This window comes from Pelodiscus sinensis, unplaced genomic scaffold (genome assembly GCF_049634645.1).
Source record: "Pelodiscus sinensis isolate JC-2024 unplaced genomic scaffold, ASM4963464v1 ctg47, whole genome shotgun sequence".
NCBI classification, from domain to species: Eukaryota; Metazoa; Chordata; order Testudines; family Trionychidae; genus Pelodiscus; species Pelodiscus sinensis.
In genome coordinates, this window is record NW_027465886.1 from 1,051,562 (window position 1) to 1,065,000 (window position 13,439).

At 53.8% G+C, this 13,439-nt stretch overlaps 1 protein-coding gene across 3 annotated transcripts in view; it reads left to right on the top strand.

Moving 5' to 3' along the window:
* The first annotated feature begins 285 nt into the window (after positions 1–285).
* The window catches only part of LOC142824250 (uncharacterized), a 14,494-nt gene continuing 1,340 nt past the window's right edge, over positions 286–13,439 (top strand). Inside the window, exons 1-7 of one of the 3 annotated variants that reach the window (XM_075916012.1) lie at positions 286–424; positions 736–1,586; positions 1,898–2,748; positions 6,277–6,663; positions 11,100–11,246; positions 12,147–12,245; positions 13,346–13,439. The exon at positions 13,346–13,439 is cut by the window's right edge and continues 23 nt beyond it. In XM_075916012.1, the coding sequence (XP_075772127.1) occupies positions 6,389–6,663; positions 11,100–11,246; positions 12,147–12,245; positions 13,346–13,430 (606 nt within the window). In that variant the 5' untranslated portion in view covers positions 286–424; positions 736–1,586; positions 1,898–2,748; positions 6,277–6,388 and the 3' untranslated portion in view covers positions 13,431–13,439. Of the gene's footprint in view, positions 425–735; positions 1,587–1,897; positions 2,749–3,059; positions 4,559–6,276; positions 6,664–11,099; positions 11,247–12,146 lie in introns of those variants that run through there. The other 2 variants (XR_012899181.1, XR_012899182.1) reach the window with 2 other exon arrangements.

Genomic DNA, 13,439 nt, shown 5'->3' on the forward strand with positions numbered 1-13,439 from the left:
AAGCCACAGACAGCTGGCTGGGGTGTTTCAGCCCTCCAGACCTCCCAGGTCCCACCATTCCTCGCAGCTACTCACCTGTGTTGTTGCTCGGTGAGTAGCTGCTCCTCGAATGAGGAAAGCTAATGTATGTACTGCGCAGGCGTGCAGTTCAGAGAGGGCTCAAGAGATACTCTTAGAGCCACTGAGATCTAGTGGTAGCTTGCTATCTACTGGTTGGTGACCACGGGCCTAAAGGATAGAATTCCCACAGCCACAGACCTTAGTGAGTGAGAGTTCACGCGGGGCTTTTTCTGCCGCCCTTGCAGAGGAATCAGTGAGGGACAGTGGGCGGAGAAGAAACCGTCCGAGATGGACTTGAGCTGCCTGGACGTGATTCTCGGGACACGCGAAATTTCCTCAGCGTTGGGCCTTCCCATGGCTCTGTGTGAGTAAGAGATGCGTGCTTTGAAATCTTCAAGCGTCCTGGCAGTAGGTTTCTTCTGAGGCAGAGAGCTTCCTGCTGGGTCACGGAGCCTGGTGGCTTGGGGACTGGTGAAGGGGCAGTAGGCGGTTCAACAGCGCGTGGATAGAGATTCAAGGCCTCCTTTCTCTCCGCGGTCCTGTAGTGGCAGCGGGAGGGGGTGGCCGATGGTGGGAGGCTGCGGTGCGATGGTGGGAGGAGAAGCGATGCCGCGTCCTTGTGGACTGAAACGCTAAGTTGTTTGGTTGGTTTTCCCCCTCTGCTGTGTTCGGTAGCGAGCGATAAGAAGTCAACCCTCCCGGTGTCCTCCCGTCTGGGGATGGAACGGAAACGAGAACAGCGAGCTCGGAAGCTTGGTCGAAGCGAGGCGCGAACCGTCCGTCTGGGAGCGGAGCAGCCGTCGCTGACACGGAGATAAGTGTCGGGTCTGGAAATCTCTCGGCTTACGGCCCACTCGGCTCTAGGAAGGGAAGTCACGTTTGCTTAGATAGCGAGTCCGAGCGGAGGTTCCCGAGGTGCTTCCTTGGTCGTGGGAGAAACAGGGCTCCCGTTTGTCAGGGGTGCTAGTTTCTCTGGGACACGGTGTCCTCCTCAGAGGACGCTTGGCTCGAGGAGGAAGACGCAAGGTGGTAAAGCTTCTGGCTGCCTCTCATGTGTTTCTCTCTTGTTGCTCTCTCGTATTGGCCAATACGTTGTCTCTCTGTCTGTTTCTGTCTGTGTCTTTGTCCTTGCTCTGCTTCTGCCGTGTCCTTGTACGGCACACGTGCAGGCATTCCAGGTGAGCATCTCCACGGGTTAAGGGCTCAGGAACCAACGGGAATTCTGCAGGTACGCCAGTCGCGCAAGGGAGAGCGGTGGTGCGTCATGGCTGACTGACTCAGTGTTCTTGTAGAAGAGGGCCCGATAGAGAGGGAAGAGCGGGGGAAAGGGCTAAAGGATAGAATACCCACAGCCACAGACCTTAGTGAGTGAGAGTTCACGCGGGGCTTTTTCTGCCGCCCTTGCAGAGCAATCAGTGCGGGGCCATGGGCGGAGAAGAAACCGTCCGAGATGGACTTGAGCTGCCTGGACGTGATTCTCGGGACACGTGAAATTTCCTCAGCGTTGGGCCTTCCCATGGCTCTGTGTGAGTAAGAGATGCGTGCTTTGAAATCTTCAAGCGTCCTGGCCGTAGGTTTCTTCTGAGGCAGAGAGCTTCCTGCTGGGTCACGGAGCCTGGTGGCTTGGGGACTGGTGAAGGGGCAGCAGGCGGTTCAACAGAGCGTGGATAGAGATTCGAGGCCTCCTTTCTCTCCGCGGTCCTGTAGTGGCAGCGGGAGGGGGTGGCCGATGGTGGGAGGCTGCGGTGCGATGGTGGGAGGAGAAGCGATGCCGCGTCCTTGCGGACTGAAACGCTAAGTTGTTTGGTTGGTTTTCCCCCTCTGCTGTGTTCGGTAGCGAGCGATAAGAAGTCAACCCTCCCGGTGTCCTCCCGTCTGGGGATGGAACGGAAACGAGAACAGCGAGCTCGGGAGCTTGGTCGAAGCGAGGCGCGAACCGTCCGTCTGGGAGCGGAGCAGCCGTCGCTGACACGGAGATAAGTGTCGGGTCTGGAAATCTCTCGGCTTACGGCCCACTCGGCTCTAGGAAGGGAAGTCACGTTTGCTTAGATAGCGAGTCCGAGCGGAGGTTCCCGAGGTGCTTCCTTGGTCGTGGGAGAAACAGGGCTCCCGTTTGTCAGGGGAGCTAGTTTCTCTGGGACACGGTGTCCTTCTCAGAGGACGCTTGGCTCGAGGAGGAAGACGCAAGGTGGTAAAGCTTCTGGCTGCCTCTCATGTGTTTCTCTCTTGTTGCTCTCTCGTATTGGCCAATACGTTGTCTGTCTGTCTGTTTCTGTCTGTGTCTTTGTCCTTGCTCTGCTTCTGCCGTGTCCTTGTACGGCACACGTGCAGGCATTCCAGGTGAGCATCTCCACGGGTTAAGGGCTCAGGAGCCAACGGGAATTCTGCAGGTACGCCAGTCGCGCAAGGGAGAGCGGTGGTGCGTCATGGCTGACTGACTCAGTGTTCTTGTAGAAGAGGGCCCGATAGAGAGGGAAGAGCGGGGAAAAGGGCTAAAGGATAGAATACCCACAGCCACAGACCTTAGTGAGTGAGAGCACACGCGGGGGGGTTTCTGCCGCCCTTGCAGAGCAATCAGTGCGGGGCCATGAGCGGAGAAGAAACCGTCCGAGATGGACTTGAGCTGCCTGGACGTGATTCTCGGGACACGTGAAATTTCCTCAGCGTTGGGCCTTCCCATGGCTCTGTGTGAGTAAGAGATGCGTGCTTTGAAATCTTCAAGCGTCCTGGCCGTAGGTTTCTTCTGAGGCAGAGAGCTTCCTGCTGGGTCACGGAGCCTGGTGGCTTGGGGACTGGTGAAGGGGCAGCAGGCGGTTCAACAGAGCGTGGATAGAGATTCGAGGCCTCCTTTCTCTCCGCGGTCCTGTAGTGGCAGCGGGAGGGGGTGGCCGATGGTGGGAGGCTGCGGTGCGATGGTGGGAGGAGAAGCGATGCCGCGTCCTTGCGGACTGAAACGCTAAGTTGTTTGGTTGGTTTTCCCCCTCTGCTGTGTTCGGTAGCGAGCGATAAGAAGTCAACCCTCCCGGTGTCCTCCCGTCTGGGGATGGAACGGAAACGAGAACAGCGAGCTCGGGAGCTTGGTCGAAGCGAGGCGCGAACCGTCCGTCTGGGAGCGGAGCAGCCGTCGCTGACACGGAGATAAGTGTCGGGTCTGGAAATCTCTCGGCTTATGGCCCACCTGGGTCTAGGAAGGGAAGTCACGTTTGCTTAGACAGCGAGTCCGAGCGGAGGTTCCCGAGGTGCTTCCTTGGTCGTGGGAGAAACAGGGCTCCCGTTTGTCAGGGGTGCTAGTTTCTCTGGGACACGGTGTCCTCCTCAGAGGACGCTTGGCTCGAGGAGGAAGACGCAAGGTGGTAAAGCTTCTGGCTCCCTCTCATGTGTTTCTCTCTTGTTGCTTTCTCGTATTGGCCAATACGTTGTCTGTCTGTCTGTTTCTGTCTGTGTCTTTGTCCTTGCTCTGCTTCTGCCGTGTCCTTGTACGGCACACGTGCAGGCATTCCAGGTGAGCATCTCCACGGGTTAAGGGCTCAGGAGCCAACGGGAATTCTGCAGGTACGCCAGTCGCGCAAGGGAGAGCGGTGGTGCGTCATGCCTGACTGACTCAGTGTTCTTGTAGAGGGCCCCATACAGAGGGAAGAGGTGGGGAAAGGGCTAAAGGATATACTACCCTCAGCTACAGACCTTAGTGAGTGAGAGCACACGCGGGGGGGTTTCTGCCGCCCTTGCAGAGGAATCAGTGCAGGCTGTCCTGGGGTTCCCTTTAAGCACGCGTCTCTGGGAAGGGCATGCAGCAGCACCTGGAAATAAAGGCTGCCCCCATGCCCTGCCAGGAGCACTTCCGGGTGCGCTTTTTTTTTTTTTTTTTGGAAAGAGCATCCGGTAGTCTGGACAGCCTTTACAGCCTCCTGCGGCAAGGAGTTCCACAGGTTGACTATGTGCTGTGAGAAGAACAACTTTTGCTTATTAGTTTTAAGCCTGCTGTCCATTCATTTCATTTGGTGTACTCTAGTCCTTCTATTATGAGAACTAATGAATAACTTTTCTTTATTCACCCTCTCCACACCACTCATGATTTTATAGACCTCTATCATATCCCCCTCAGTCTCCTCTTTTCTGAGCTGAAAAGTCCCAGTCTCTTTAGCCTCTCTTCATATGGGACCTGTTCCAAACCCCTGATCATTGTAGTTGCCCTTTTCTGAACCCTTTCCAAGGCCAAAATAGCTTTTTTGAGGTGAGGAGATCACATCTGTACACAGTACTGAAGATATGGTGTACCATAGTTTTATACTTCCCCTCCTCCTCCTCTCCTGGCTTCCCCCTTCCAGCTCCCTCTTCCCAGGTTTCCACCTCCCCTCTCCCACCATCTCTCTTCCCCTCTCCCACCACCTTTTCCCAGTCTCCCCAGAGGTTAATCCCCACCCCTCAGTTTTCAAAAATAGAAAGTCTCTTTATTTAACAACCCACGTGTCATTTATTTTTTACATCAGGAAGGGGGACTAGGGAGAGGTAAGTGGAAGGAGGTGAGGGAGGAATGGGGCACGAGCCCCCGATGGGGAGGACTGGGGTGGCTCTGCGGACTCCTCAGGGTGGAAGCTCTCCTGCAGGGCCGCCTGGATCCCCCCAATTGATCCCCTTGGATGGCAGGCTGCGGCAAGTGCAGCCGGGCTGATGGCCGAGTGCTGTGATGTGCCAAGTGTGGGCACTCAGGGCACTCCAAGACAGGACTGCTTTGCTGTCCCTCATCGAGGTAAACAAGCAAGCGGGGAACCCTGAGAACTGTCTGTCCGGGGTGGGGGTCGGGTTCCTTTAAGCACAGCCCTCGGCTAGCCGGAGGCAGCAGCTCCACACTCTAAGTCCTAACCTGATGCCCTGCAGGCACTCGTTCCGGCCAGCCTTAACTTCGGTTCAGGGTCCACTCAATGTGGACATGCTATTTTGATTTAGCAAAATGCTAATTCGAATTAGCTTTTAGGTCTAGATGCACTAATTCGAATTAATTAGCTTAATTAGAATTAACTAATTCTAAGTTAGTTCCAATTAGTGTTGTAGTGTAGCCATACCCTAAGGGTGTGTCTACACTGTGCCGTTTTTCTGGAATAAGGGACGTTATTCTGGCAGAACAACAGTAGCATCCACACAGCAATTGCGTTATTTCAAAAGAAAATTGAAACAATGGAGGGCTTATTCCTCATGGAATGAGGTTTACCAGTGTCGGAAAAACGCCTCTTCTGAAAAAGCTTTTTCAGCAGCAGGTGAGCGAGTGGGCTCTCCACTGCTGCTATGTCAAAATAGCGCCTCATTCTAAAGTTAGTCCTTTCCAGTGCATCCTGGGGCGCTAAATCGAGATAGAGCGTCCACACTACCGGGAAGCCTCAAAATTAGTCTGCGATAAGCTCCCCTAATGTGGATGTGCTATTTCCAAAATCAGCTTTTCCAGAAGATATCTTCCAGAATAGCTTTTTCTGAAGGAAACTTGCAGTGTAGACATACCCTTAGGGTATGTTTACACTGCAGACTTATTTCGAAAAGCACTTAGCTATTTCAAACTAAAGCGTCCACACTGATTGGATGCAGAATTGCATTTAAGGCCACGCAGAACCACTTCAGGCAGGGCATCGGGTCAGCAATTACTGCTGGGAGCTGCTGCTTGAGGCTATCTGAGACCCTTTCGCCTGGGCAGGGCAGGCTGGTGGGCCCAAGTCCCACCCACCCTGGGAGCGGCCAAACAGCCAACATAGATACCCCAGGGATGGAGCTGGCTCCCACATTAGAAAGGCAGGAGAAGGGACCCACTGAAGGCAGGGAGACAGAGTGGGATCTCCAGTGAACTCAGGGATAGGGCAGGGATTTGCCTGGGGAGTACAGGATGGTGGGCTTGATCCCACCCCCCTCTGTCGACACCATCAGTGGCTGGGCAGACAACACCATCTGCCCCAGGGATGGGCCTAGGTCCTGTGCTAGAAAAGCAGGGAAGCAGGATAAGGGAACCTCTGAAGTTAGCAAAGTGACACCCCCCCCCCCTCCCCCCGCCGTACAGCCATTTCTCGGGTGCTTCTCCTTTCCCTGGAGGGACAGCAAAGCCTTTGCTCTGACTGCTCCGGTTGCCCTTGCGGATACCTCAGCTTGCCAGTCGTGGAGCTAGAGGTGCCTCTGGGCACTTGACGGCCCTTAGCTATCGTGCTGCAGTTTCTGCAGGCTGCCCTCCTGGCCCCGCAGGAACACAACCACCAGCTGATTGTCTGGGAGCGCAGCTCTTCCAGCTGCACCACGCTGTGCACCGCCGCTTCTTGCACTGGAGACTAGATCTGACGGGTGGGACCAGCTCGACATGGAGCTCTGGGATGACCAACAGCGGCTCCAGAATTTCTGCACGAGGAAGGAGATCTTCCTGGAGCTGTGTTCCTGGCTCTCCCCTGCCCTCACACGACGGGACACGCATGCGACCCACATTCCCCTCTGGAGAAGCGGGTCACCATTGCCGTGTGGAAGGTCACCACGCCGGACAGCTACCGATGTGTCGGGAACCAGTTTGGTGTGGAAAAGTCGACCGTCAGGGCCCACGTCACGCAGGCGTGGCGCTCTCCAGCTAAGGTCCCGGAAGGGGTGTGTGAAGTGCTGGAATGGGGAACCCTAGGGAAAGGGTGGTTGGGGGTGGTGGAGAAGCCCCTTTCCCAGGCAATTTTTCAGTCCCACCCTCACACAGCCCTGCCACGGATAGGCTACGTAGGGGGTGGCTCCTGGTATGTGTGGGCAGGGAAGGGGTGGGCTGAGGGACCTGCACAGGGCTCAGGCACCCCAGTGATTCTCTGTTTGTTGGTCTCCTGCTACAGGTGTGATGGTGTGTTGGGGAGCCCCTGACCCTGCACCCCCATCCACAGCCAGATGTGTGTCTCAGCCAGCCAGTAGAGTAAAAGGGTTTATTTCTTCTCAGAGACACAGCATAGCATAGGAGAGATGTTAACATAGGAGCGAGGGCAGACAGCCTTAGTCCTCTCGAGGGGAAGGGGCTTCACTCCCTTTCTCAGTCTGGGCTGGGCTAGGTGGAGTGAGGATGTTTTAGACCAACTCAACTCCCAGGCCCTACCCCCCAGCCTGATGGCCGACCCCACCTCTCTTCTTTTGTCTCGCCCTGGGAACAGCCTTGTTATGTGCTCAGGCTGAGACTTAGGTGTCTGGGGCCAATATGCTCATTGGGAATCACACATAGCAACACAGCTAGGAGGGAATACCGGGTTACAAAGTAGACAGCACCCGCACTATGTCACATGCGGGCCATCAACACCATCCAGCTGCTCAGGGTCATCCACCTCAGCAACACGGAACCGTGCGGCGGTGATATTATTGATGGCACCCACATCGGTGCCCGAGCCCCGATGTCTGTGTATATAAACTAGGAGGTTACTTCTCCATGGTCCCACAGGCCCTCTCAACCACCGTGGGCAGTTTACCGACATTTTCTTAGGCTGGTCGAGGAAGGCACGTGACGCTCACATCTTCTGCGACTCCAGAGTCTTCCAGAAGCTGGAGGCAGGCAGTTTATTCCCTGACCTCATCATCAGGGTGGGGGATGTGTACATGCAACTGTGCATTGTGGGGGATGTGACCTACACTCTGTTGCCCTGGCTCACGAAGCTTTACACCAGACACCTTGACCCTAGCAAGGAATGCTTCAATGCCCGGCTTCGCCGGGCCTGCCCTGTAGTGGAGGGTGTCTCAAGGTGAGGTTAATATAAATAAATATATGGAGCTATACCTATCTCATAGAGCTGGAAGGGACCTTGATAGGTCATTGAGTCCAGTCCCCTGCCCTCATGGCAGGACCAAGTACCATCCCTGACAGATTTGCCCCAGATCCCTAAATGGCCTCCTCAAGGGTTGAGCTCAGAACCCTGGGTTTAACAGGGTAATGCTCAAACCACTGAGCTATTCCTCCCCCCATAGGTTGAGATGTCTTGTCACCCGGCTGGATGTTGGGGAGTGGAACATTCCCCCAAGTAGTGGCCAGTGTTCTGTGCTCCACAATATTTGTGATCTGAAGGGGGAGGAAGCAAAGGCAGGCCCGGTCAGCAGGCCCTTTGAACAGCTGCCATCCAGCAGGCTCTTCAGGTGGGGGTGCACATCTGGGAGGCCCTGAGGGAAAGTTTCTCACAAGGACCCCAGTGACACGCTCCCCAGACCTCCCCACTAGGGGCCTGTGCCTTGCCCCTCTTTGCCTTCCCTCTCTTAATCCTCTCCCCCTCCCCCATCGCAGATACAATAAAACTGACATTGTTTTTTGGAAACAATAAAGTGGGTGTGTTTTTTATTTGGGGTCAAAGTAACTGGGGAGGGGCTGGGGAAAGAACCTGAGAGAGGAAAGCGGGTGGAGGGAGAACCTTTGAGACTCTCTTTACCCCTCCTTCACCCTCAGAGTTCTACAGAGTACTTGAAATAAGCCATTTTGAAATAGCATTGAGATAAGATACACAATTTGTATCGCTCAAATTGTGTATCTTATCTTATTTCATCATTTGGTGCTGTCTACATGATGCCAAATTTCAAAATAAAGTGCTCTAAGAAAAGGTCCCTTTTGCCTCGTAGAATGATATTTACAGGGACCTTGGCATAATGAATCCAAAAAAACCAAGTTTGCTGTGAAGACGAGGGATTGATATTTTGGGATTCTTGAGTATATGGAAATAGCATTGCAGCGTAGCGCTAATGTTTGGCTATGTTCACACTGGGAAATTATTTCAAATAAGGTATTTTGGGGGTTAAAGTATTTGAAAATATTTTTCAAAATACAGTAAAACTCCATTAGTCCGGCATCCAATGCACCATCGGGAACCCGGAAGTGCTGGGGCAACCGGACAGGCTTCCCCCATTCAGCTGCTGCTGAAACTGACCAGCAGCTGAATCGGGGAAGCCTGGAGCAGAGCATCTGGGGCGCTGCCACGTTGGTCTCGTAGCGCTGCCCCTAGAGCAGCTGGAGCGGTGCCGGGTTGGTCCCGCAGCGCCAAAGGACGGCGCTGCGGGACCAACCCGGCAGGACCCCAGCTGCTCTGCCCCAGGGGTCCCCGATTCAGCTGCTGCTGAAACAGATCAGCGGCTGATTCCAGGAAGCCAGGGGCAGAGCAGCTGGGGTGCTGACTCGGGGACCCCAGGGGCGGCGCCACGGGACCAACCCGGCAGCACCCCAGCTGCTCTGCCCCAGGCGTCGGGATTCAGCCGCTGAAAGTTTTCCGTTAAAGGCATTTTCAGCACAGAACGTCTAGATTGGCACAGACGCTTTTCCGCAAAAGCACTTTTTGTGTAAAAGCATTCTTGCCAATCTAGACGCGCTTTTCCGCAAAAAAGCCCCGATCGCCATTTTTGTGATCGGGGCTCTTTTGTGGAAAACAAATCTGAGCTGTGTACACTGGCCCTTTTGCGCAAAAGGGAGCAGAATAGTATTTCCGCAAGAAACACTGATTTCTTAGGAAGTCAGTGCTTTTGTGGAAATTCAAGCGGCCAGTGTAGACGGCTGGCAAGTTTTTCCAGAAAAACTGGCCCGTCTAGACACAGCTCTGGGGAATAGTTATTTCAAAATAACAGGCCAATTCACTCTCACTCAATTTCTCCTGTGTCTGTTGCTAGTTGTCTTCCACGTACACTCAGTTTCCTCAGACTGGGCCTCGGGTTTGGGCAAGAGTAAGGGGTCTGGCTCTGGGAGAGTTTTTTGAGGTGTGTGGGTTGGGGCAGGGTTTTGCGGTGTGGGAAGGGGTGAGGGGTTTTGTGTTTACCTCCACTGAGACACGAAAGGGACTCATACACCCTTCTGGAAGTGGCTTGTAGGTGGAGGGGCTAGGGAGTTTTCACGAACTGGTGCTTGCATGCACCGTTTGTGCCGGTTGCAGACTAACGGGAGGGGTGGAGTTGGCACGGAGAGTGTGGGCGGCGTGTGGTGAGACCGACGTAGAGGGGCGTATGGACCGTGCCAGTCGCTTCTGTGTGATGTGCATAGTGAAGGTGGGCAGGAAGTCCTACTGTGATTCTGGTAACAGTGGCGGTGTCTCAGGCCCATGGGACATTTGAAATGGAATGGCTCCAAGGTAATTGCTACCTTTGTCCTTTACCAGTGGTGCCGGTGTGTGTGTGTGTGTGGAGGGCGGGGTTGCCTTTAGAACTGAGCACTCTCCTAGCAGCTGCCGCTCCATACTTGGCCACCCACTTTCTAATTTGTGTCAGGATTGAGGTCTGAGACCTTTGTGTATGAAAATTAAGTATTGGGGAGGCAGTGGGGTCTAGAAGAGATGGGGGGAGGGAGCCTGAAAGGAAGCGGTGGCCAGTGCCGAACCTCACATCATCAAAGTTCTCACAGGTTGCCATTTGCCCATCATATTGGCTCTGGGGGGCACGGTGGGTTTCTTGTTTGTATCAGGTGGCCTGGCACTACAACAGGGAACAACCCCCCCCCCCCCACTTCATCTTGAGAATGAGGCAGTGTGTATCCTCTCTGGCACCAGCCAAGTAATGTTTCCTACACTCTGCATATACTCCGGTTCAAACATCCCCTTCACTACATCTAAAGTAGCTATTTCAGCCCCCAGTAGCTACGTACGCCCTGAGAACCCCCCCCTTTCTGGGGGCAAGGTTTTCCTTTTAGGAACCTGAAATAGGATGACTGTAGCCTCACCTGGTCACAGAGTTTGAGTCTGTGGAGAATAGTATTTGTTAGGCGAACAGATGGTAAATGCTTCAGCATGAGCAGCTCTTGCCACTGCTAATGTAGAAATGAAGTAAAGGGAGTCTGCGGCCTATGAGTCTGCATTTATACCTTCCTTTGGCCTCAAGGCATGCTGGGATATTGAGGGGCGGAGCTTATGGTAGCATTTAAGCTGGGCATCTAGGCCCAGGGAGTCATTCAGCTTTGGGTTGCTCTGAGGAGGTGTAGCTAGGCACTCCTACGATCATGGTGAGTGTTGATATCGGGTAGCGCTGGGCTGTATTTTTGGTTAAAGTACCATTCTTCTGTTCTCATTTTTGTAATGTGATTTAATTGCATTTTATGTTATTTGTAGTGTATTTAATTCATGTGGGAAGATGATACGGGGAATTGTTTCCGATCGCCATTCTGCAAAACACACATCATTAAGCGGACAGGGGACCGCAGACAGGGGAGTTGAAGAGGGAGAGCAAAGCGACCCCACCGCCGAAGAGGCTACCCGGTGAGAGTACAAGCTGTGGTGTGTGTGTGTGCGCCTGACTGTTTGAAGTGTGAATTGAGAGTCTGATTCCAGGTGAGTGCTAGCAGTTTCAGTTTCAGCTTCTGTGGCAGTTGGGACTGAGAGCCTGCCATTGTTCCCTTGATTGCTTCTGATTAGCCTCAGGCTCAGCCTTCCCCTGTGTGACTCAGAAGGGGGCAGGCCTGATCTAGGCAAGCAGGCTTTAAAAAGCCAGAGCAGTGCGACCAGGGGAGCGAAGCAGACAGGGGAGTTGAAGAGGGAGTTGAGCAGAGGGAGAGACTGATGGTGATGAAGACCCGAAGCGCTTGTGCCAATACTTCTCCTGTCTCCTCCACCTGTGCCTGTATCCAGACAGAGAACCTGAGCATGGATGCCTCTACCCAAGTCCTGGTGTGGTGTTGCAGTATTTGTGGCTTGCAATTCCCACTGAGCGATCTCCAGGCTGGGGGAGACAACCGTTGTGAAAGGTGCCTGCTGGTGGAATCTCTCAGGCAGCAGGTGGGAGAGCTACAGGCTGAGGAGCATTCGAGGCTATGAGGAATTCCTGGAAAGTATTCCTGTGGAGTCCACCGAGGTCACTGTCCTAGGATGTGGGACTGTTGACCAGCCACTTATGGAGGAGGCGGTGGTGCAGGGTGAGCACTGGCAGCCGGTTACTTCCGGCAGCAGGCAGCGTTCCACCCCTGCTCCTAACCCTCCCGCTGTGTTGTTACATAACCGTTACACTTTACTTTCTGCAGGAGACGAGTCACCCCCCCACAGTGGAGGAGTGCATGTCACTGGGGAAATTCACATACATAACATAGCACATGTGTTTTGGAAGCAAAGGTTTATGTTTGTTATATGTGCCTTAACCGTGAGAATTGTTTTTCATTTCCATAGGAAGCGTTCCGCGTCGGCGCGCTCTGAAGCTTTCTCTGCGAACGAAGAAGAGGTCGGCTCGTCTTTGCCGGTTTGGAAGACTCGCTTTCAGATTCTCAAGTTAAGTACGGTTCTCGATCGGGGGTTGGATTTTGTGGGGCGCGCGCTCTGCGTCTTGCTCGGGCAATGTGGTTCACCGGGTGCGTGTCACTTGGGGAAATTCACCTGTGGTACGTTGAAATGTACGTGCACGCTTTGGAAGCTGAGGTAGTTTGCGTTTGTAGGGCGCGCCTTAACCGTGAGAATTGTTTTTCATTTCCATAGGAAGCGTTCCGCGTCGGCGCGCTCCGAAGCGTTCTCTGCGAACGAAGAAGAGGTCGGCTCGTCTTTGCCGGTTTGGAAGACTCGCTTTCAGATTCCCAAGTTAAGTACGGTTCTCGATCGGGGGTTGGATTTTGTTGGGCGCGCGCTCTGCGTCTTGCTCGGGCAATGCGGTTCACCGGGTGCGTGTCACTTGGGGAAATTCACCTGTGGTACGTTGAAATGTACGTGCACGCTTTGGAAGCTGAGGTAGTTTGCGTTTGTAGGGCGCGCCTTAACCGTGAGAATTGTTTTTCATTTCCATAGGAAGCGTTCCGCGTCGGCGCGCTCCGAAGCGTTCTCTGCGAACGAAGAAGAGGTCGGCTCGTCTTTGCCGGTTTGGAAGACTCGCTTTCAGATTCCCAAGTTAAGTACGGTTCTCGATCGGGGGTTGGATTTTGTGGGGCGCGCGCTCTGCGTCTTGCTCGGGCAATGCGGTTCACCGGGTGCGTGTCACTTGGGGAAATTCACCTGTGGTACGTTGAAATGTACGTGCACGCTTTGGAAGCTGAGGTAGTTTGCGTTTGTAGGGCGCGCCTTAACCGTGAGAATTGTTTTTCATTTCCATAGGAAGCGTTCCGCGTCGGCGCGCTCCGAAGCGTTCTCTGCGAACGAAGAAGAGGTCGGCTCGTCTTTGCCGGTTTGGAAGACTCGCTTTCAGATTCCCAAGTTAAGTACAGTCCTCGATCGGGGGTTTTTGTTTTGTTTTTGTTTTGTTTTGTTTTGTTGTATTTCACTGGGTGCATGTCACTGGGGAAGTTTTACCTGTGCTAGATTATATAGAGGCCATTTGCAAGCTGAGGTGGTTTGTGTTTTGTTGTATAGGCCTTAACCCTAAGAATTGTTTTTCATTTCCATAGGAAGTGTTCTCCACCGGTACCATCTGAAGGTTTCTCTCTTATCGGAGAAGAGTTTGGTGCATCTTTGCCGGTTTGGAAGATGTAGAGTTTGCAT